General features: G+C 36.4%; 1 protein-coding gene and 1 long non-coding RNA gene across 2 annotated transcripts in view; one reads left to right on the forward strand and one right to left on the reverse strand.

Annotated features, from left to right (window-relative positions):
• Positions 1-3,165: 3,165 nt before the first annotated feature.
• LOC138304687 (uncharacterized) overlaps positions 3,166-26,539 on the reverse strand; it is a 32,303-nt gene continuing 8,929 nt past the window's right edge. The window contains exons 2-4 of the mRNA XM_069244892.1: positions 7,329-7,493; positions 6,787-6,942; positions 3,166-6,109 (exon numbers count right to left, since the gene is read on the reverse strand). Of these exons, the coding sequence (XP_069100993.1) occupies positions 6,006-6,109; positions 6,787-6,942; positions 7,329-7,493 (425 nt within the window). The 3' untranslated portion in view covers positions 3,166-6,005. The remainder of the gene's footprint in view (positions 6,110-6,786; positions 6,943-7,328; positions 7,494-26,539) is intronic.
• Positions 22,090-24,110, forward strand: LOC138304618 (uncharacterized). The gene is made up of 2 exons (XR_011205606.1): positions 22,090-22,218; positions 22,963-24,110. It is a non-coding gene; the product is annotated as an uncharacterized lncRNA (long non-coding RNA).

Consider the following 26,539-nt stretch of genomic DNA (forward strand, 5'->3'; position numbering starts at 1 on the left):
TAACTTAAAAAACGAAGACATTTACGACTACTAGTTTTCATTAACTTGGATTCTTTTGAAAATAGAAATGTAAACAGCTTAAACAATTTATTTTAATAAAGAAATGTATTTTTCACCGAACAAAATTAATTCTCGTGTTTTGTATTTTAGTTGGTGAGCTGGGGTGTTCAATCTTATCAATAGTGTATACTTTTTCTTATTTTTAATGATTCCATCAGTTTCTGTTTTTCACCATGTTCGAGTCGAGCACTTATGAATGTGACTGACTAACTGAGAATGGAGAATACACTTGTCTCATATCCATGTGTCGATAAACGTTAGAATGTGTGCTTCACAAGCACCAGATAATAGATATAAAATGGTCAATAAGTACAGTAAATAGCATATGATGATGATTTACGTTTAATTCGTTTTTTACTAGTATCAAGGATAAAGGCTATGTTATTCACCAGGGTGTTTCTCCACTTTGAATCGAAACGGGAGATGTTTCTCGGCCTATCCTTCCACAGCTTTGGCGGACGATCTTAACAATAATTTCTAAATCACCCAAGTGATTAAAAATAGAAATATTAAAAAAGGTATGACTAGTTGTAATTGAATATTTTCTTTCTTTATATATATTCGTTGTAGACGTGCACATTCCAAGAGAGAATTTCACATCATTAAAAAAATTACAAAATAACGTGATAACTGAAATATAAAAATTAAATCTTGATTTAGTCGTTCTCATGTTGTGACGGATTGAGTTTAATTTGTTTCAATTAATCAACTTAATTCATCACCCCAGAAAATCGAACAAAGTAAGATCAATCTTCAATAATTGAAAGTAATTTTAAACGACTTCAAACGTTTGGAGAATCTACTGAATAATTATATTCTTTTTTTTTTCATCGTAAAACGTAATCAATTGAATGTTGAATTCTAACTTAGGGTTATCCCCCTTTAAGTATTATATTCACGCTGAAAACGGAAATATCTTGGTATCAGTTCCAATCAGATTGCATAGTATCAGTAAATTTTCATCTCATTTGAGTCATTTAAGTCAACATACATATCGATCGTATGTGATTTTATCGCATGACCAGGAATTAACATTCATATGGAAGTTAAAACCAGAACGTGTGTTAATTTCGCAATTTTATGACCAAAATTCTTGTTATGACGACATCAATTCATCTTTTTTATAGTCTATTAAATAAAACATTTAAATATAAACAACTTCTTCATGATCATCATTCTCTTTAATTACTTACTCATCTTTTTTTGCATAAAACATGTTTATAAACAAATTCACCATTTTATCACATGTACATCATTCATTCAACATATGTTCGCAATAATAACCAAAATCAGCTACAAAATGTATATATTTTTACATCATGTTCTTTCTATCATTCTCTCATTAATATATTACAATCATACTTCATTTTATAATATTGTATTCAGTTTCCTAAGGTCCCGTCCATTCCAAATTATACATTCGTGTATTTGCTGTTCTGATCAAATTATGCTCAGTATATCTGCATATATAAATTTCATAATGATCAATGTTTTGATATTTAACAATGTGTTTTTTTTCCATATCCACCATTTTGTCGTTATTATAATAAAGCTGAAAATACTTTGCTGTTCTTTGTTGAAATCATCAATTCCTAACTGAATGTGTTGTTCTTCCAGAAGATAGTGTCGGGCTAGGTTAGATACTTATAATGACGTTTCTGATTATTGCCACCGGAAATCAAATGTTAGGCATGAATAAAATAAATCTGTTTACATAGGCCTTTTAAAAAAATCATTTGTTTAGTTAATGTTTTGTGCTGACTTTTCTTGGTATAAATTTCCGTTAGAAATCCGTACATTTTATCTGCTATTGAACATTTAATTGTCTGCTAAATAAGTTCCCAATGAATATTCAATTTATTTAAGTGTTGTTTCCATTTATTTATTTGTTTAGTTTTTTGCATTATTTTTTATACAAAATGTTTTTATAAAATTTTGAGGTCATGAGTGTGTTTATAATTTTTGTATTGCATATTAAACATAGATCAATGATCTTACAATGTAGTTCTTAAGATATGTAACCAATGTTATGGTACTATATCACTGATTAACATATTCTGAGGTGCTTCCAAGGTAATATATTCAATCTCTGTATTATTCCATAAATTTTTAATTTCAGATATTTCGCATTAACAACATTGTAGAAAGAAAAGTGGCTTGTGTTAAAACATATTTTCCTATTACCAGAAATATTCATATTCAATATGCCTTGCTGGGTGTGATTAGAAATTGTTTTGATTATGAACTGCCTGCTGAAATAAATCTTGTAGGTCTAACCGTTTTACTACAGTACATCTGGTAAAAAAGCCATCAATGTTGAAGGTTTCTTTCAGTTTTGAGTCAGTGTTTTTCTAAGATATTGCATGTCTCTGTTTCACTATGGATATGCTTGAAGTGTATCATTTTGACATTTTTTTTATTTTATCTATTATGTTTATATCCAACATATTCAGTTCTTGATTGATAACATATTTGTTGAGACTATAAATTTTGCTAAACATACATGTGATTTTTACGATGATCAATGTTTGCAAAATTGAATAAAATCAGCCGGGCGAAAATCAAATGATTTATAGTATCCATCAGTCATATGTTCGTTGAACCTTTTTTATTTGATTACACTGTATATTGTAATAGTTTACGTAACATGGCATTCATGATCTGGGCCCTGGTGTTCAATAGGTGATTCGCTTAATAATTCCATTAGTGAAATGTGTGTTCTCATTTGCTGGAAAACACGACTTATTATATATTTACTAAAATCAGTCTCGAAATACAGAATGTAGTTCTTTAAAATATTACAAAATGTTGTAAAGTAAGTATTACTAGAAATCATTTCATCTTTTTTTTAAATTGTTTGTTTGGAACATTTATAAGCCTTGGCCCTGGACTCTTCACAAAAATAAATCTCGGCTGAAACGTTTCAACAATTTCATGTTTCAAAAACAAAAATACTTATTAGACACATACCAATATTTTACAAGGTCTTTATCCTTATGAAAGTATATCTAATTCATGTCAGTACTGTAGACCACTCGGAAATAAACATTTGATCAATCTTTGATGAGTGTAACACTTGATGAATATAACACAGCAAAGGCGAAATGTCTTTTTTTCTTTTTATTAGAAAGTTACAGCACTTAGCATTACATCAATTGCATATAAATATAACCTGAACAGCAAGGACACTTCGGACACTAGTCACGGCAACTTGCCCCACCCTCTGTCTACACACGTACTCTATATAAAGTTCGAGTATAGTCTGGATGACTATATACAGACAAAATTCATAACCTGATCTTGATGGGAGGAGTAGGCCCATGTAAAGATTGTACAATATGCACTATATAGCCACACAGGCCTACTTCTTCTACATGAACTCAAGGTCAAGGTTGAAACGTCAAGGCACTCGCCCCTTTATACGAAATTTTAAGGTCACATCACTGAAGAACGATGGCTAAGCATCGATATTTGTACTCGAATACCCAGCTCATGAACATTTACTTAATATTCATACCAACTACGTAGGACCAAGGCCAGATAACCGTGACTAGAGTCGATAATGTTCATCTGACAATGGTAAATATATGGGGAAACATTGTCAACTGAACTTCGTCCTATTAAAGCACAAAGTCGATACAAAACCCTATAGAGATCGTTTTGGTAACTCAATACAAAAAAAAAATGTTATAAATTCATATCTACACCTTTCGGGAAATCATTTGGAAATTTTCCATTGTAACACATAAAAGTATTTTTTTTATTATATTCAAATAGATAAAATTTCTACCTATTCCTTTTTGCAAAATTTGATAAAACATTTTCCTATTCTATCTAGGGCATTTTATACTTTCAAACCAATAGCATTAGGTGGAAACAACTGAGCTACACTGATGGAATATTGAGTATTATGTTTCGTTAGTGCTATACATAATCCTATGTCTATATTGGGTACGCTAACATGGTGAGTATTGGCTGGTTTAAACAGTAACTATCCATTATAGCGCTACGTCACATCACCTGAAGTAATAATAGCTCTTGCGCAGAGAACCACTTACATCCATGGAATAATTTCACCGGTAGTTTATAATATCTAAATTGATTAAACTGACGTTCAAAATCCGGATTTTTGTTCTTTTTTTTTTTGTAAATGTTGTTTGTAACAATCCAACGTTCGAATCATTTTTCGACTATGTTCAAAACTGTTGCGCTGGTTTTGTTGTTGTTTCTACGACTTTATTATATATAATTGGATAGATCTGGCAGAATTCAGGTTTTGTGACGTACTCTTTAGATCACTTTTACACAATACACAAATATGCAAAAATAAATATAGAATAGAACTTATTATTTATAAACATACACATGTATTCAAAAACTGACAATAGCACACACCACGTGACCAGAGCTCTTTAAATTAAAAAGCTAATCGAAACTATTATAATGCAATCAATTAATCAGTTATACACATGAAAAGGAGAAACTTCCAGAACTTAAAAACTTGAACAACATAAACAGGCATGTCGGAAACCATAAAAGCGTTCTGAAGTGAAATAGGTCTCCTATATTGGAAGCGTTCTCAACATGAATTGAACATCCTCATTATTTACATTCACACAATTGCGCTGGCATTTACAGCAGAATTATCCATCGATTGTTGGAAAATAAAAAATTACTTACTAAAATGCGTCATGCATTGGACATTTTAACACGTGGAAACTAACACTAAGAAAAGGACCGGGTCGAATACTAGCCTTCATGGTAAATGAACGAAAATATCAGCACAAACAAGCGTTTTGCTGATCGCGACACATGACATAAACACACAGTTGATTGAGATGATGGCTTTGGGCAGTGGTGACTAGAGAATAAAAATGGACAATAAACACAAAAGATCTTACATTGTATTAAATAAAAATGGAAACAAAAGCGTTGATAAAACTAATTGCTGTACTGCCTATATACAAGTATACAAACCAATGTATATATACACGTAGTACACCCAACAGAACAATTGCTGTTTTGTTAATTTGTCCACAATTTACTCACGAAGATGAACTCGTATCCCATCTTTGGGGAAGTATACTTGTTTCTGTAAGGAATTCCTAGAATTTCCTAACGGAGCTCTCTGTTGCCAGTTTAAGAACCTATTTTTTCATTCTTACGAACATTGTGTACAATAGTTGGCGCGACATCTTACATTTAAACTACAAATAGTCTCGTTTTCATACACCATTTGAAATGAGTTTCTACATTCCCATGGTTACCACGTGACATGACAATAATTTGCACATGTCACGTGCTATGCACAATAATATCATCGTTACAATAAGGCGTATCTTTGGCTACCCCTCACAAGGAAAGACATGCGCGTTATATCCCGCCGTCTACCCATCTATTCAATATCAACATGTACAGAATGTGTACCTGTACAACATGCTATTTAGCCACTGTATGGAAATTTTGCTAAATGGCATACTGATAATTTAGTACTAATGCATTTGTCATTTTGGAACATATGATGATGATAGAATAATTTCGATATTTCTTAAAAGTCCTTATCAATGCAAATTAAAATAACACCTATATGTTATATGGCGCCTTGGAAATATCTATCAACAACCAAAATTGGATTTCTGCCTAATAGTAAGAAAAAAATTCAACCAACTCCCATCATATTTTGGTCACACTACTGGCGAAACAAGATCGCATTGGCCTCGGTCATATGTCAACATCTGCATGATGAGCATTTTTCTGTTCTAATTGGAGAAATGCGGTCAAGGACGAAATGATGCTCTACATGTTCTACTGTCCGAGCCTCGTGGTCAGTTGACCACGTGAGGTGGTAATCGCCCTGGCTTAAATACGTTAGTTATCTGTACATATCACCCGTGCATAGAGGAATGATTGAAGAATTCTGCCTGAATATCTAATTATCCTTACAATTACAACATAAGCAATGACATCACAAATGATAAAATTGACAATGCGCATGACAGGAAGCTGGTTGTGGCAGCGTTGGTTCCATCAGGTTCCGGTGTGCCAGCCTCTGCAAAGTTATAAATAACAACATTCACTTCATGGTTAAATATGCGATTACAAAAACACAAATTTTAAATAAGTATAACATCAGATATCATTAATACATTGGAATTTTGTGAGTTTAAATCTGAATGGTAAATAATTGACTGCGAAATGTATAGACCAGAACAGTCCCCAACACATCACCACGGCGACAAAAGAACTTAATACTATTACCTGGCTACTGAGAAGCTCTTCATAAAGCAGTACCGTACAGCGTGGGTACGTTCGCGAATTTACATAACGTTTTTGTGGTAACAAAAGTTTGGGGCACTAAAGTTTGGAAATTGATAAATCATTATTGTGTGCGCAAACATAACCATTTTAACCAGCTTTTCGATAATACATTCCCTTAAATGAAGAGATTATCTTTAACCAAACATGAGAGATTGCTGAATTCGAGCACTAGGTTGACTCTTAACTTTTCTCGTGATTTCGAATTATCATAGTTCTACTGTATCTTTCACCTCTCACCTACTGTTTGACATCCTTAATTTTAACTATCTATCAAATTACCACAGGTATCCTATCTACAGTCCAAGAAACGGAATAATTCATTATGGAATTTCAGGGGATGGGATGAAATGGATTAATTTCATTTGACCTTCCCGATAACAAGCTCTACTTTTTTCCATAACGACTGACCTTGTCCCCCTATGACGACGTCCACCTCAGGACTTTCTGTTTTCGGTTCTGGCTCTGGTGTAGTATCCGATTTCGGTTTTGGAGTAGGAGCAGGTTTTGGTGTCGTTGGATATGGGAGACAATTATTGGAATCTTCGAGAGGAGGACAGTCCTCAGCTACAGTGAAGGGAATAGACACATATTACCAAATACGTCAAAGATAACAGCCACTTACTTTGGTATTGTACTTATAGATACAATTACCGAATCAAACTTGATAGAATACAGTAGTTCACGGTTATAGGGGCTTCTCAAATTTTAACTTTCACCTACATTATATATATATTCGGCCACATTTTGAGAGATTAGGAAGATTGTTAATATTATTTGGAGAGATTGAGGATAATTTTGAACATTGTGGCGATATTAGGAATACTTTTGTAGACGTCTTTCTTGGAAATTTGAACACGATTTACGATACATATAAAACTATTTAATTTCTAATGACGTCATATTAATTATCTACCTTAATTTACGTATATACATGTGCATAGTATACTCACAGTCTGAGGCAACAAAGGAAGTAAGTTCAAGGCCACATAGTACTGTAAGTTCCCAAATAAAATCGGACGGGATCTCGGTGTATCGAAGCTTATAGCCCTGTCCATCTTTCTCCAGGAACATCAGGTATTTCGATTGTGACATCAATTTTGACATTGGACATGGCGCTGAAGAAAACAAGAAAAACACAAAAACATAAATAAGAGAAATAATGTGTGCAACATGCATTTCAGTCTATTACCAGCCATCATATTAAGAAATTTACGAAACATACATATGGGTATGGACACTTCAATGCAAATCATTTCCAGCAACAATGTATCAATATGGTACATTGAAGTGGGAAGATGATATTGAATAAGGATTTTAATTACGTCAGTGAATACATTAATGAAAAATATTCACTCGTTTGTATGAAATTGTAGTTGTTGTATAAGTAGTATTAGTAGTCACTGATGCTGCTGTAGGTGTTAATTCAATGAGAACTAGTGTTAATTCAAGACTATCATATAGGTTAGACTTATGGGAGATAAGACCAATTCCAAACGAAAACCAATAAACCTTTTGGCCATTCACTGACAATTGCATGATTATAAGGATTTATACTGTAATGGCACGTTAACGGCACCACTACTTTAACATAGTACAGCGGTAGTTTGTCAATATTATATTTTTGTTTGTAAATCCATTTTCTCCTTCCCGTAAAGCAATGTGTTTGTAAATATACTGACAAGTAACATATATGGCGGAAAACATAGTCTGTGTTACCAGAAAGATTTGTAAAGAAACAAGCCTATTAACACCAATTCTAAGATTCATTGGAAGCCATTTTACTTCGGGACTGGTCTTCTAACTCTATCTTTGGTAATCGATATATAGTGCGGTGTTCCTTTCGTTAAAATTATCATTTTTGTTTCGGTAACATCTTTTATTCCTCAGAATTATTACTTTAAAGATGGGTAGTCGGTAATACTAAACACGTCCAGGACGAATCGTCCGTATAACATGTTTCCCTGTATATTACGTTGGTATTGTACTTAAACGCCCCCGGAAAATATGACATACATTATATGTACATGTAATGTTGGAAAACAAACTATCCTGTCTTCCTACAGTCAGGCCAATTAATCGTTTATTCGCGAAACAAACACCAGCAAGTTACATACACGGTGACACATATCAAGGTTTTGTCATAAATAATATTTATTTCTACGGCTATATGTAGATGGAAGTAGCAACGTATTTTCGGTTGGTTCAAGAAATATCCCAAAATGTTTCAACGATCAAGAACTCTTTCTAAGCATATATGAAGTATCCGCATTAGGTAAATATGATATTTGGATATGATGTTACTGAAAAGAGACACGATTTGACAGGTGTTTTTTGTCGATCAACATGCTGATTCACCGATATTATAAGTATAAGATTTGAACACGCCGACCTTGACCTCTGGTTATCGTTTTATGTTCTATATCCTTTACAGCATTATCGCTCGTTTTTATGCTCCATTTTGTATGAATCCCCATATGACGTTATTAATACCAATGACCTATCCAATGATTGTATTGTAGATGTATTGACATCTAATATGAGAGCCCGACCTATACTCGCCCGAGTCCCCGGGGGATGGGATTTACATACGTATGTATGATGAAATGAAGGTACCATAGGAATGGGTTTTTGTCCGACCTTGACCTTACAAAACCAAAAAATATAATAAATCTAGGTAAAATGATAATGTTCGAAACTCATCTGAATGTACCTTTCTGTGAAAAGGATGCTTTCGGTGATAACTAATTACAGAGGTCATTAAGATTTGGTATCTTAGATATGAGGTCATTGGTACACTTTAGTTTACAATGTACTCCACCCAGTCAACTCCGATGGAACAGATAGCACGGAAGGAACCATCGACTATAGATTGTATAGTAGATCAGAGAGAGAAAGTTTGTACTTGCTTCCGCGATATTTCACTTTCATCATTGCCGTGTCCATCAGCAACTCCACCAAGACGTATGCCGAACAGTTTTTTTTTCTTCTTCCTCACGAAGCTTCATCAATCAAAGCCAATATCACTTGTTCAGTTGGAATTCTCAATAACCAATGTCACGAAAACCTTTGTGTAAGAAAATGGTAATTGTTTTCCGTATAGCAATTCCATTCCTTTGCTTGATGCTAAGGAATGCTTTCCTGATCTATGTCTATTTATGTTTTCTCAGTAAGTGGAGTCACATCTTGACGTCCAAGTATCTTATTGACCTGAATAGCATCACCAAAGTCAAGGATAGCAGGGACTTTCAGGTCGAGTTCAAAATTATAGTCGCAATATTTCACTTTGAATATGGCAAAGCGTATATAACGTCACATATTGATCTCAATGATAGAAGACCCAAACATATCATTTCTTCACATACAACCATATACAATTATCATTTCTTCACATACAACCATATACAATTTCAAAAATCGTGTTATGTTGATACCACAACAATAACTGGCGTAGTTATTTTTGTAATTAAATCTAGTTTTTGCTCAATTGTATCTGTTCAAACGAAGAATGAATGTAGATCAACATATGTTATTTCTAACAATGGCACTCAAATGTCAAATTAGCAATATAAAAAATAACACGGCAATGAATATTGCTCTCTAACATTGCTGAACATAGAAACAACTGCGATGTTTATATCTTCAAATGTGTTTTCATCTGTACAAAATTGTCAATTAAAAATTAAAAAAGATCTTCATTTAGATTAACTTGAATGACGTCCATTTTCCATTGTAACCTCCACTTTTAATTTGACTTTAACGTCGTGTTTGGGCGGTAATACAGCTGCCCGTGTAATGGTACCCTGTAGGTAATCCTAGAACTATTACGGTACATTAAATGTATGACCAGATAATAGAAGGTTGATTGTTTTACAGGGACCCAGTATAACTGGTATGTCTGTTGCTCGCCCATCTTACAGCACATTGAACGCCGATAATCTGTTTAACATTTCAGAGGTATTTGGAGAGGGCCACCATTGTCCCTCGCCCTCTGTTCTACAGTACGGACGATATCTTGTATGTCATCGCTACATTCCGGAGCATCGCCGCTATCTCCGGTTTGACATGAATTTTATTTGTAAATTTGAAGTTGTTTATTTTCCTTGCAGTGACTAGACATGCTGAATGTGAACCCTAAGAAAAGTTACGTTGCCTGGGTCGTTGTTGTGATAGAAACCACGGGAAGCTGTAAAGTCTCAGTCTGTCAGTCGTCGGGATTCTTATCGGAACAGGCAAAATTGTATCTTCATGAAACTGACACATTAAAACAGGTATAATTAGTCCTAAAAACAAAACCACTATTATAGTCGTGTATAAAAAGGGGTATGCGTTGTATTAACTAGCCGCCCATCGGCTGCGCGAGACAACTTTACGATTTTCAGGTTCGGGTTATATGGCTCTGGCCGAAAAACGGGGTTTGATCTAAGGCTTTGCGAGAATTCCCGAGGTAAAAAGAACAAGCAATAAATCTAGACTGATTAGTCCGTTTATTCATTTCCTCGTTCCAAGTTCATATTTTATCTCTTTTGTGATATTGTATGTCATTTGCATAGACAGTTAATATTGATGGAGCATTACCAAGGAAACGGGAGGGGAAGGTTACTACTAAATGGCAGGAGGGGGAGATGGTGATTTATTCATATTTCTAATTAATTACATTCAGCTTTTCTCATTTTATGTATGACAGGAAATGGAAGAAATACCAAAGGAACATCAGCTAAGAGTTTATAGTAGTTTTGTCGTATCCGATCGTATTACGAGGCAGAAATATCCGTTGCGTTTTAACATCAGGACTAATCGTCAAAGCGTTAGCATCTCAATAGTAATGCTTATAATTATCATAATGCATTGTCGTGGATTTTGTTTATTTCATTGTGCACATTGGCAATGAGGCCGGGCATGCAACCGGCTGGTAGTCATTCCGTTTAATTAATGGCGTTTAAGTACCAAACAAAGACTATAATCCCTAAAGGGCCGACGGAGCCCCATATAATACCCCATCAATGTCCGAAACGCATGCGACAGGGCTACAATGACCGCTTTCTTTACAGCATTGCTACTTGACCTAAAACCTCTTGGGAAAGGTCAAAGTTGACTTCAAGTTTCATCTCAACATATGTTGAATCCGACGATAGAGTTCTAGTATAGAATAGACAAACAGATACAATTACCATTGACATAACTGTGACCAACGGGGTCAAAAGTTCATCCACAAAACTGGTTTTCGTTATCAGTTAAGACAAAAGACTTATTATATTACACATGGAATGTAGCGTCTGTCAACCTATCTCTCCGTAAACCCGTTATAGACAGTGAACATATCTATCATCGGGACAACACACACACCATGATAGCGGTAAAATTCTCCGTATGGTTTTGTTTAATCAAAGAGATATCATTTTTAAAATTTGTTCCTGGTTTGTCGAAAGAGAAAGTCTGTCCTGGCGAACAATGCGGTGAGAATATGTATGCTCATACCTCGAGATATGAGAGGTGATTTTTGGAGTCTGATTGCACCATGGGGTGGGGTATACTAATGATACCATTGTATTTGGATGAGGTCGTGTTTTGTGTATAGGTGTGATGGTGATGTCTAATGTGATAGTGTGGGGTAGAGAGAGGAGGAGTAGGAGGTGTGGTAGGATATTGTTTCTGGGTCTGTTTTAGGGGGTCGATGTAGTTGGTTAACAGATGTACTGTCTTTCTCACCAACGACAGATAAAAGAAAACGTGCGACGGACGAATTCGATAAAGGGCGGGGTCCGATTCGTTCCCGATACAGCCAGCATTCGTAAGGGATAAACACGCCTGAACTAGAGAAAATAGCGAGAGCACATGTTGTTTGAAGTACAAAGGTTTTCCAAGTGACGTATGATAAGTGGACGACCTTATCGGACCAGGTATCAGGCATTGTTGCCTCCTGGTTTGAGTGTTTTGGACACCAAAGTATCCATCAAAAGATTACCGACAGCACACACCAGAAGTGACAGCTGATGGGATCTCTGCTTCCCCACCCGGCCTCCCCGATCGTCTTGATTCACGCGAGATGACTATTCAACTTGAAACCTCTTGTCACTTTCACTCGGAAGAAATGCGTTACATGAAGTATATATCAGTCAAAGGTGAAGGCCATCAGACATCAGGGGCGGTAGTACCACAGGAACAAAGGAGAGAAGGACCATAACTCGCTAGCTTCAATGACACAACAGGAATGCCCACAAAATCGTGTTTTATAGACTGTTGAAAACTTGGAGAACGCGTGTCTGTATGTTCTCGTTAACATTAGCCCAGAATCAACCGCGTTAGGCTGCAATATAATCAAATATATTTTAGCACGCACGGCACAACACTACACGTTAACGAGGATGTTTTAAACCACATTCACATGATAAACATCATAAACATGTGAATGCACCAACATGGTGCCATTCCATCCGACAACATTGCTGTTTAGCGTTGGGATATAACTCGACAAGAAAAGTCTTGTTTATTGTGGTGTGTTGTAATAGTAGTGAAAGCGGGAAGCGTTTTTAAACATATATCATACAAAACCTATGTATGCCTGTCAAAACATATCAATGTATGCTGACTCATCTTATCTTTCAAAATAGACTCAAATTTACAACTTGCTATTTTAAAATATATCTTATCATAAACAGTTCGTTGTGTAAAACATGACTACGTGCATTGTACCAGAATTTCCACTCATTCTCTGCTATAAAATCCCGTACATTCTACTCAAAAATTTCGATTTTGTGATGTTTGACAGCAAACGAGTGTAACGTTAGTGTTTATATCCAGTCCTCCTACTCTGAAAAGCCTAAAAGATGAGAGTTTGATTTTACTTTACTTCGTCATTGGTACAAATAGCTTGTAACAAAGAAGGCCATTGAACTAAAATACGTTAATTAACGACCATACATTGGTATAAATTTACACAATATGATGACCATGAAGGATTTTATACTGGTACATAGACAAAACAGATCCCACAAAAATTCAATCCTTAAGATATTTCAGATCAACGGAATATAACATTAGGCTTCTTTTCAGTTACCCAATTTCAAACCAGGTTCATCACGAAATAGGACAGCGCATGGTCATCAAAATGATAAAAGGAGTTAAGTTAATTCCGAGGCAATTGCTCATTATGAGGAAGAGGAAGGCATTTTGGGTGGAAATGAATAAATTATCGCAATATTTATGTGAATACAACAAATATGGTTTTATCACATACTAGTACAATGGTGACATAAACATATCATATGAGTTATATTTCTCTTCAGTACTGTACATATAACTTCACTCTTGTCAACATGAAATATATGTTGGCCATCGGAATGTTTGTAAGAAAACCTGGCATGTATTGGCCTTTCTATTGATAGCAAACATAACTGTGATTCTTATGCTACACTCTTACGAAAGAGCACTTAGACTTGTCCCAAGTACGACTGATGTGAGGGTAGAAGCATAGGTGTGTACGCGTAGATGCATGGCGTGGATGTGTTTTCTATTAGGCAGCTAATTGGTTTTGTTGGTGTATGAGAGCGTTTCTAATCGACAAGCCACGCGACTGCCGAACATAGCCCACAGGTAATGCATGTGCACAAACACAGTTACATTGAAACCCCCTCTGGTAAACATCGTGCAAATTTCAGCAGAGCTATGCATGCAAGTCATCCCAACTATTCCCATGTCAATGGGGGAGGGAGGGTTTCAGTACTGGGACCCTCACCCAACTTCATTAACCCAATTCTTGTTAGCAGTCTATGCTACAGGAGTGTACCGTATTGCTACTAATATATATGATAATAACTGACTGCTTATTTAAGACCTCATGACATTATATTTAATATACAGACTATAATGTGGTACTGTATATGCGTCGTAAAAGTCCAAATTTACATTATAAGAATACAGTTCAGACAGACGAGCAATGATATACTGTAATATGTGTGTTCAGCATATTTTAGCACAATCCCAAAAATGTGTTCAAATCAGTTGTTATTGAAGGTTCAACTTCGACACTTTCTGAGTATCAAGATTAAACTGAATCACAATAAGAAGGGATTAAAGACTTGGAGCTAGCCTGAAGACTGAGATATATGAGATTTAGTAATAAAGTGATTTAGTTACATTGTATATGGTAACATACCATCATCCAAAAAATTAGACCTAAAAATATCCCTACCGACCTACAATAAAAACCATTTACCCTATTTTTCAGTTGTGTAATCTGAAACATACATATATTTTGTTTTGCCTAATACGGATGTCAGCAGGCTATAAACTGGTAAAAAATGTTATTATTCATGTGCGAAACGTTGCATTTAAATTGAGATAACACAATATATGAACTTAAAGGATAAATAAGAGTTATTAAAATATCGCAATGATGTTTATTCATGAGACATTATCAGCGCTATTTTACGACTGGCATATGTCACCTCGGGCTACCAGACGACGTGACACGCTCTGTACTACTAAACCAACGCCAACGCTTGGTGTGTATGTGTAGTAGTCTATCTAGGGAAATAAACACCAGAATTTATATATTAAATATTAAATTGGCTTTCTATTTTGTGATTTATACTTTCAACCATTCCTCGACAGTGATTCCTACCCTCTAAGCCCTGCCCGACACTGATTTATACTCTCTAAGCCGTGCGATCAGGAGTGGATATATATCGAGAGTTTGAATTGGACTTGTAATTACCTCATTTCTGCCAGAACTGTTAGCCAAAATACGCGGCGCGTGTATCTATAAACAATATGTCATTATTACCCAATCTAAAGTTTTTGATATTTTAGTCTGCATCCTATCCATAGTCCATTGATTGAGTCCGTCTAGGACGGCTGATTCTGGAGATAGTGAATCCATTGGGAGACCTGGAAATAGTCGGGAATATCTGATAACACGGTCGGTCACGTGACGGCTGACGCCTTTTATGGCTATGGAACACTTAGAAAATCCATCTTAACATTTTAAATGCGCTATTCGCCCAGCAAATAAATACTGTTGAACCAGTTGCATATTTTAATTCAATCAGCAAACGGTTTAAATATGATAAATGAATTTTTAAACTACACAACTCCGAAAATCCCCTCCATGGGCCTCCCTTTGCCTGAAATGGAGTGCGTCCATCGTTTTTGAATATGACACACGTCCTGGGACGGATCAATATGAATTGTGTAACCAATTATCTCTACATTCATAGAGTCTGGCAATTCAAATGGTATGTATATGTTCAACAAACGACTTGTGGACTGTATATTCCTCCGCCGCACGGTCTACTGCCCACTCACAACCTTTCTACTATAGATCCGCCGGATCAAGTTACAATTTTAATACAATATTGTCACGGATGTCATTACACTATTATCTTTACTTGGACCACAAAGGCGCCATAACTTTAAACTGTGTACAATGCACATGGTACAAACTCATAACATTTGGTGCGGTGACAGTTCGTCTTGAGGAATACAAAGGTCGCAGAAATATATTAAGAAATAATGCATTTGAAATTGAAAACAATCGACAGCCAGGTCATTGTACTTCTATGGGATCAGATACGAGTTAGTAGCTGTCAGTTTGGTCAAATCTGAGATAACTCACACCGATGTGCGTCCTTTTATTCTGGCCGTCAGATATAGAACATACATAATTATCTTTGTCAGTGTAATCGTGTGGCCCTCTGTAATTGAAACCAAAATAAGGGTTAGAATAGCGGAATGATAGGAATGCATGTCAACCCGAGAAGTCTCTAGCAGACCCAGACTTTTATTTAGAACCCTTTATAGTTTAAAATGAATATTCGTCCCGTGGTGTAGGTTTCCCATGCCGAACGAGTTTTTTTCTTAGCAGGGTATCAACTTTCTGTCCATTTACTTCTCCGGAAAGGTTCCCTCTTTAACTCGATGTCTTCATTTGATGTGTTTCATCGGTCGGTCGTTTTTACTAGTCTATAGTTCGTCGATCGGCTGTTTCTATCCCATTTCCTGAACATACATAATGTAATTTTATATTACGACAATACACAAAAAGAGATGCATTTGACGTAGAAACAGATCATTGCTAGAAAGTATACACCACATTGTATACTTGCAGCAATAAATAAAAACGTAAACGTGTGCGTGATACTGATCAGCGACAACAAAGTAAGTACTGGTCTAAGTCCCTGTGCGCTTGGCATCAACACAGAAAAGTGTCATTATGACGCAACGTCTTCGAAGCCGACGTGAACTCTGACCCGACGTCAGGGAACGTTATCGTGATGTTAGGCAATTCCTTTGTATTGCGAGAGACAATAGATGCGGAAGCTGCAGATATCTAACACAATTACTCCACAGAGGGATTGACTAACAGGGAATGTGCTTTTATCATATATATTGAGTTTAAAAATGACAATATGAAGACTAGACGTTTTTATCGTTCGGCTAAATGAATAGTATGAATATCATTGACCAAAGTGCCAAGAAAAACATCAATATAAACCTTCTGTTTTGTATTCCATCATTCATTTTCATCTGATCACAGATCACGGTTTCGATCAATCTGCTGGAAATTAGAATACACTAAACATGTCGGTATAACTATAGCTCTGTCCACAGTACAGTTCAACATGATCTCTGAAGCACAGCTATTTACATAAACATGAAACAATACCATCCGTCTTACACAAACTGGCCAGTCATGTTACAGAATGCCAACTATACTGAGAGTTATATCTAGACACCACATTTGACTCAGTAACTTAAAATTTGTTTTGTACAACATATGGCCTCTTATACACACATCTGCATAAAAATGTAACTGAAGTTTTTCAGGAAAATGCTATGTCTTCCCAAATTAATACAATTGTCAGAAATCCAAGGTGATTAATGCTTATTTCTAAAGATTAGACATGCAAACATGTTCTTCAAGCCTAACACCAGTTTTATCCCCCACTGTTTCAAAAGTATCCAAACTACATTGTCGGCTTCACATGAGATGTCTACATTACAAGTACTTTGTACATATGAATAGCACATATGTGTATATTGTAGTACCTTCTGAAGTAGCTACGTAATCCCCACATGTTGTGTTACCTAGTAACAACATCGACTTGTCTAGCTTAACTAGGTAACACCTGTAGATAACGTTTACAAAGATTATTTATAGAAAATTAAACTGATACTATACGTAATACGCAAATAGTAACGCTTCCGCTGTCAACTGTATTGAGATACCACATTTGGTATTTATAAAATTGTAATATGCAAATAGCAAAGCTTCTACTATCAATTGTATTTTGATACCACATTTGGTATTTATAAAACAATCGTAAAATAAAGCTGGGTATTATGATTTGTATATTCGCGTTTGTAAAAAGAGCTTTTCAGAGTACTATACACCATATGGTTTTGTGAAAGTAACGACAGTGGTCAGGATTTCAATAAAATGGTGCAATGTCATTTGAACAAGAACTGTCTGTGTGTCTATATATCTACCAAGGCTAGCTCAGATACTCAAAGGTACACCGTACGACTCATTTAAGTGGGTGTTTTCGAAAATTCAGCTCATATATAAGAATGTTTATTATGACTATGTAATTGGAAGCGTCATTTCCCGATGATTGAGAATGAAACAAACAACATAATTTTCCTGAATTCTTTCCAAAAATGACTAAACATTTTGCCTAATCATCATTCAAAATCTTGGAACGGTTCCCGTTCCGATTTTTGGAACACCCCCGCTCAAAGCCAAAGAGTAATCTCGGATTCATCGAACAAACATCTATTCCTTTTGCTTCGGTACTCGCCATCCGCACCCTCACCCTAGTCCCGACACACACACATTGTTGTATAGAATAAACAGGACTAGTCCAGTACCATTCTCCCTCACGTGTAGTGCTATAGTCTACCTCATATTACGATGATGAATTCTACAGAGCCCATTACTTAACGAGCCCGTGGTAAGGTCTACTCTTTGCCAAGTATTCCCGTTATATTGTCTTGTGATATGTGCAAACCACAAAGTACGTACTGCAATAGACAGGGATCTGGGTTCTATATTTTTAACGTGGCGATGTTTATTTGTTTGAAAACTGAGCTGTCTTGTTAATTCTATTAATGACATACGATGATGTTCCGTTAATTACAAAATCAAATAAAAGTCACTTCGTCTTCAACGTTAAATGTAAGTTTATCGTCAGCAATAAGCCGCAATATGTCACAGTTAGGCAAATACAAACAAAAAACAGCTAGACTCGAAACGATGAAGCAGTTCATATTACTAAACATAATGTTCATTTCAGAGATGAACTTGTAACATGCTTTGTTGAATGATAAGTTTTTACAACATTATTATACTAATTGGAAATAACGTCCTTCTGAAGGCACATAAACCATATCCATGACAATTTACCCTTTATGTTGATGCATGTCTAAGTGTCATTTAAGGAAATGGTTCCGAACACAACGTTTAGAACAGGCAACATCATAACCAATTCTCTCTCATATCTATATGCTAAACATGAGCAAGATATTATCTAACGTTTGTGTTTCACAACGTAAGAAATCACTAGCCTAGTTTCTGTGTTTTCATAAAGCTACATTTTAACGCCCAATAGCGGGAAAACAATCACGCGCCAATGCTCCTTAATCTCGTGCATCGAGAACATCTCGTCAGGGGAAGCAATCAATGGGGTGTTATATTTGGCGCAAAATCAAAATCACCGGTACTCTCAGGCTATTGGGAAGAGAACGAGAAAGGTTCGCCGTGTTAGCTTACTTATAATGGTCTGTCAGTCACATTGTTCGCAATGATAGCGACTGATCCCGTTGGGTTAGTTATGCGTTGTTACAGATGAAGAAGAAGGACATCGATCATGGGTGAAGAATGCATCATACAGCAGAATTATGATGCAGTTCCTGACAAGAGGAGAAGATGAGGAGAGGGCCACTTATCTTGTTTGTTACTCCGGTAAACTCTTGTCTCTGGTACAGCACAACTTAGCGGAGGAATTCTCAGGTCCTCACTAAAATCAACATCGTGGAATAGTGAGGCGTGATTCGGTCAAAGGCGGCCTGAGTGTAACTCCATCACTAATATAGTTCCTCAATAAACTTTTTAAAAAAATAAGTATGCATATCAATTTCCACTTAAGTTTCACTTAGGTTTCCCTCCCTAAAAAGTCTTACCGATTTAGAACAGATCTAAGCGCCTTGTTGACTTTGATCAATGTTTTAAACGGCGATACAACACGATTGCGCATGCTTAATCCAACTAATCTCGATCAAAAGAATTTTTTACTAAGATGAGTAGTGGAAGAAGGCGGAGAACATATATTTTCATTGATAGTGTTTAACACTGCGCAATAGAAACTCAATGATACAAGAGTTCGCAATTATATATAGATTGGCAGCAGTTGGAACAGCTTCTACATCTCGTTTGGGGGGTAAAAAACTAACAAAAAATTGCAAATCGCGCAAATATTTTCCTGTTTAATATTTATTTTCGTAAATCTAGTCAACGTTTAGAAAGATATTTACTTTGAACAAGGAAGTGATTTTTTTTCTAATTGAGATAGACACCGAATGTTCTAGCCCTAGGCTACAAACTGTAAGTGATAAAGAGAGATTGTTTGAAAGCGAACAAGAGTCCCTGTGAAAAACATGAAAAGTCGATTTGATGTATTTATTCATTTGAGAAATGGGTGCCAATTTAAACATCCTCAGATCATTATCCAATCCTTTGTTGTATTTCGAAATTTGGCATTTGTTCTTGTTACTTAACATTTTTGGATATTTTGAGAAGTGCTGGCATCATTTTATGCCTCAGCAGGCTTTAGCCGACGTCGGGATATATAGATGCTCTGGATTTGCACAAGCCTGCAAGATGCCGGAGAAATGGAGTACTCTTTTAACTATGTTCAGCGTGATATATACCTGCATCCCTAGCGCTGGCGTCAAGTTTTTTACCCTTCTTTCTCGACAGCCGGAGATACACTTGGAGCACACCTGGCGTGAATAGTAAACTCTCCATGTTACAATCGCATGTTTTACATTTTAGCACCAATAAGCCCGATTAGTGTCGGCGTGTTTCGGGCTTTTTAATGTCAGACGTATAAAGAGCTTCCTTCTCAAAAACAATGGTCGTGTCTTTCGCGTAAACAACAGCTTCTTTAACGCATGATGTAGTAGTTAACTTCATTCCGTACAGGTTTAAAGTTTCGACATACCCTTGACTAGGCGGTATACCTCTTACAAAAAAAAACAAACTCATCTATATCTCTATAGACATGGTATATTGAAAGATTTGGCCCCCTTTCCATTGCAGCAGTAATGGGTACTTGGTGTAGGACATTTTACTACCAGGACGAATACAATACACTTAAAGGGTGACAATTGCATGTTTACATTCTATTCTACATTTCTAAACTTTAAGAATAATCTTTACAACATTTTTATCTTTCTTTAATGTCACTTATTCGACAGAGGATATGAAAACATCTCAGTAGGGGTCACGTTCTGGTGATCTGTTTGCTCTATATTCTTCAGTTCGATTGCTTATTCACCATCTGGGTATATCGGCTGAAAACATCATTCCATCACTGCAAGTACTTCAATTCAATATGCAATTAGAACGAATTGACGACTTACTGACGAAAACTTTTTTGTATTCTCTGAACAATTTTCGTCCTTCATGATTCTGGATGGACGACATAACGTGATCCAAGCTGATGGGGTGATGTCAGATTTTGTATCAAACGAAATGAAAAACATGGATCTGTATCTTATCGGATTGTTTGACATTGTGAACCACTTCTGATTGGTTGCTTACCAAATCATGAAATGTGTCAAGGGTTCACGGCAAATGACAGAGGCAATACGTCAGTATAACTTTACATGTGAGAACTTTTAAATACATCCATATCAAAGATAGTTATTTGCATAAAGGGTGTCATAACCAGTAAGAATTTATGGAAACCCTTTTTTTCGGACAGAGTTGGACGAAATACAGTGTAAAAACAAGTCATATGCAGGTCAGAGGCCAAAGTTCAGAAACAGAAGTGAAACATTACCGAAATGAACGCATTTGTCATTTCGTCTAAATTAATAATTTCAGAAAATAAACATGATTTTGTTCCTGTCAGTAAAATATGTAAAACAACGTGCATGAGCTGTTTGCTGCTGGCAGAATGGTCACCGGACTTATTTCGTTTTGGAGCCTACAATATGTGTATCGTTTATACAGAGTTAGTGCTAGCCTCTGACAGACCGGATAATGAGGGAGTGGTCTAAGTATACAGCGATGTTTATGTGTGATTCCGCTAATTCTGTCCTGTATGTACATCTGATACTTCATTACCATGGTCGTCCAACATACAATGCAGTGATAGGACCCGAGCCAACATTTTCGGACACAAACCCTTCTAGCCAAAAGGTCACGTGATTGGTACCCAGAGACGTAAACTTTGTATAGTTGAGGCGAACATCGTGTCGACATTTATTGTGGAGTTGTACTTGACGTTGGCAAATTATAGAGGAAGGGCAAACGAAGCCAAGTAATGTACAGAGTCAGCATGGAATTCTGGTTAATTAACAACACACAAGAATATACTCCGACTTACGCAAGGTGTCCTTCGTAACCACTACCTCACCATCCCCCCTTCCCAATCTTCAGGATCGAGCGAAGTGGTCTGTAAAACCACTACAGATGTAGAGAAGGTGGTAAAAGTCAGAAACCTCTGAAAATGTTGCTGTTAGGGACCCCCTGACACTATAACACGTGTCATACCAACCATGCTATAAAGTCATTGGTCATTAGCGCTCTTACTCTAAGCGTCAACATTTGAGAAGGTAGGAGAAATACGCATGCCGCAATTATCAAGCGCTAATTTTGGTGAAGGCAATAGAAAAAATGTTTAAAAAGCTATAAAGAAAATACAGATACGTTTTAGAAACGGTTTGGAAGGCATGCCTCATTTCATGAATACTATGGGTGTAGTTATATCTATACTAGTCTTTTAAAGAAGCGCTGTAAATGATAAATACTGCGTGTTCTTGTGGTAGAAATGTTCCTGCTAAACATTGGTTAAGCTTCCCATTATCAATATAGTATGTCACTGACGACCAGCTCTCACGAGATGTATTTGATGTTATTGTGTTTTATAGTTATTGGTTATTTCAAAGGCGCTAAAGCATAGTTAATGTCGATCATTGAAATAGTCGAGTTATACCTACTAAGAATGCCAGTTTGGGGATAAGTAGAAACAGACGGGTATATTCTGATAAGTTATTGTTTATATGTGTAGTTGAAGTATGTGCGTGTTTAGGTAGCACTACCATGTATCACGGGTGTTATTGTGGTGTTGTGTGTTTTTACCAATTGGATTCCTTCAGCTCGTAGCCTTGGTAATCGGTTTTATATTAACATCATACATTCAGTCAATCGACATTAGACTGTGCCAAATATTTAATTACAACCAGCACGCGAGCTCTGTAACAGTTGTGTCTTCACGGGTATTTATAGACTTAAACCACTCAGGTTTTCATGCGATTGTTTTCCTTGTGGAATTAACGTTCGTAATCTACTTTGTTCAGATATGGATCCAATTCATGGAAACGCTTATCCGCTAGGCTCGCCGGCCTTTCAACATAGAGCGCCCATTAGATCTAGATCGATGACACACGAGGGACCAGCTGGTTGATAAGATGGATATTAACCGTGGTAACGAAAGTCAAGTCCCATGATGTAACAATGGCAAAGTGGCCATCTACAAGATGGAGGTTACATCATTAATGAATTACAGTTGTAATTAGAGTCAGACTCGTCAACATATCGTCGGTAACAAGTTGTATTTGGCCTGAGATCAGACGCGTACACGAAATGTCACAACCTGTGAGGCAAACATGCACAGGATGTGAGTAAAAGGTAACCGCCATACCACATGTCACAGCGTCACCTATCACAGCCCCAACATCTGGTCATTGTTCCTTACAGAATCTCACACACGTGTCCAGATAAGCCTAAATGTAGTGTAATAGTAACTTATGTTACATATGAAAGATAAAACAAATTCAAAACTCAGCGTAAAAATCGGAGGATATAGCATACCGCAATTTGACTGGTCAGCATGATTCAATGCATACTATACCTATACCTGGAACATCAAACAGATACGAAGTTCAGTGTACCACATAGAAACAGTCAGCAGAAAAATAACCGTGCAAAAAGTAAGGGTGTTCGCATAGCAGGATGATACTGGTAGTCCCAGCCATGAACAAATCTGATGCGCCTTGTACTGTTTTGTATCAACACAGAATTAAACGTGATGACTTAACTGGGAGACATTTTGTCGTGATACCCCGGAGAGGAGGGCGATGGGACAATATGCATAAAAAATATGAAATTCCAGCCATTATGACGCTGTGTCCCATAAAACAGGCCTACTTTATACGGTCTGTACTACTCCGGATCGATGGATTTTAGCATCTGAATTGATCTCCATCACTGGGCTCTCACACTCACTGACAAGCTAATGCACGCAAATCCACAATCGTATATTATTCTAAAGACAGAAGTAGGTTGTTGATAAAAGTAAGATTAGTCTATAATACTAGCGTGAAACATGTCAGTTTCACTTTATCTTGCGGTAACCCGAGCCCGATTTCACAGCAGTCATTGCCTAGGTTGACATAATATAACAAAGCTCGGGGAAAACTTTTGAATAAAGTCATGTTATACAAAGGTACTTAATTTGTTTATTTCTGAACCAGAAGGAGGAAAGCGATACACGTTAATGACGCCTACAGGTGCATGCAAGCGTGACACCACCAGATTGGATGACAGTTTTGAGACACGGCGTGTTGTGTCCCGAACAGGGTGGGTGTAGCCGCTCCAATAAGGCTATAATTACTTGGTAGAAAGCAATGGAAAATGTCAACAGGTTCTAAAATTACCCACTTTTTCGTTATATACCCGGAATTCGTTAGGAAACCTACACTCGTATAAGCTTACCCAATAAATTTGTTTGCGGTAGTAGTGCTTGATATATATTGTAACATAACTCTTGCATTCCTTGTATGCTTTAAGTTTCTTACATTTTTCTTCCGTAGAAAAATAAAGAAAATAATGCATTGAAGGAAGCTGTCATAACACGCTTGAAGACAAATCACATTGCAAGATAAATGAAACAACGGCATATGCACATGCAACCAAGTCAAGCAAAGGATTGATTCATTTACAATCACGTGGCAAGTCCAAAATGAGAAACGTTTCATGGGAAGGAAGCAATTGTTTTGTAATGACTGTAAAGTATTTAGACAGAACAAGTTTTGGCACTACATTCAACGGGAATGAAAGTGGCTATATAAAAAGCATTAACTGGTAAATTGAGTGTAAAACGAGTACGGAAATAATGTTTGTTAGCCTGACAAATTGACATGGTGAACTTTTATCAATGTTAATAGCTCTCGCCTTCTCTCAATAGATTTGTAAATATATTATCATTACTTGTGTATGGAAGTCTGTGATAGGCGTTTAACAGTGTGTGACCAGCGCCAAGAACACGTGCTCACGCTCGTGAGGAACGAATTTTTTGGCGTAAGGCGCTAATTCCAGGTACACACAAAGGCAGACTCTATCAAGCAGTCGTAAGGAGCCGAGCATCTCGTTGATGTACAAACGAGTATGCTGCATTTGATGCATCAGCTGCATAACACACATGTATATCTGCGTTCAAGTGCACAAATTAAGATGTGAGAAATTATAAGGATACACCGTCAATCTATTGTGGTAATCATTTCAACGCACCAGCTTGCCTTTTCTGTTTTCGATTAATTCAACGTATTGCGTGTGCATGCCGTTAAGATGATGAGCGGACATTTTTATCGCTAATGTTCAAATTTATTTAAAAAATTCCAACAGCAAGTTTCGTTACGTCTTTACATTGATACAATAAGTGAGTCACAATTCAAACGTGTACTTATATCGATGGAGGATTCTACAAACAAACAAAAAAGATTTTGCAAGAACTCTCATGGTAATTGAGTATAAAAGCACAAGGAATGTCCACGAGATACATTTCTCTACTTATCTCTCCCATTTTACAGGATACATGTATGTCAGATTCAACTGGTTATCGTGATAGTTCTTTGATGATTTTATTAAAAACCAGTCGCACAGAACACATAAAGACGTAACAGAAAGCAAGTTAAAAATCGATCCAGTTTCACAATGACACAATCGCGCGTGAATCTCGCGAGAATGGTATCATTGGTGATCTGTGAGAATACATACCACAAATCAATGATGGAACAGTGAAGTGACTCGGACGGAGATCCGGTATCGTCACTACGGTCATTTGTAAGACCATGTAATTAACTGTTTATACCGACAACATCATATACTTAACAACCAGGTCAAATATCGATTTGTAACCGATGATTAATACCCAATTATTCATCTACCTACACATCTGAAGAGATCTTCATTTATGGAACAGTCAGCGCGAATGTTATCCTTGAAAAGCAAACCACTGAAAGCAACTCTAATGCAATCACCATGGCAATATGGACTTTCAGTAATTGTAATACTGATGTCTTCATAACGCTGTCTTTATTGTTCCAATGAAGAAACAACAATGTATTTCTGCATAGTAAGAATGCAGATAGATATCGAACAACATTTTTGTTTTGTCACCCTAAAACAGCAATTTTGTTCATTAAAAACTCTTAACGCATGAGAAAACAAACGTTTGTGTCTGTCGGTCAGGTAAACGCTTGTTGTGTGTACAAGCAGGTATGACACACGTGTCCGGTCAGTAATATAAGACTCTTTCATATGTGGATATGAAGGATAGTGATATTCTACCCGAGGGTCACAAAATGTAGTAAAACCCAAGCCGAGGGTTTTGCATCATTTTGTGATCCCGAGGGTAGAATATCCCTATCCTTCATATCCACTTATGAAAGAGTATTTGTCTTTCATACCTCGACGTTTAATTGCAATTTTACAACTATAATACCCCACCATTTTGAAATAAATTCAAAGAAATCCATGCCTGGAAGCCGATTTTCCATACATGAAAAATTAAGTGATATTTTCAGCACAAATCTTTTATAGTAAAACCAGTCATGTTTGTGAAAAACGTGTTAAAATTTTACCGAGGAAATAGAA

The sequence above is a fragment of the Argopecten irradians genome, chromosome 12 (genome assembly GCF_041381155.1).
Source record: "Argopecten irradians isolate NY chromosome 12, Ai_NY, whole genome shotgun sequence".
Taxonomy (NCBI): domain Eukaryota; kingdom Metazoa; phylum Mollusca; class Bivalvia; order Pectinida; family Pectinidae; genus Argopecten; species Argopecten irradians.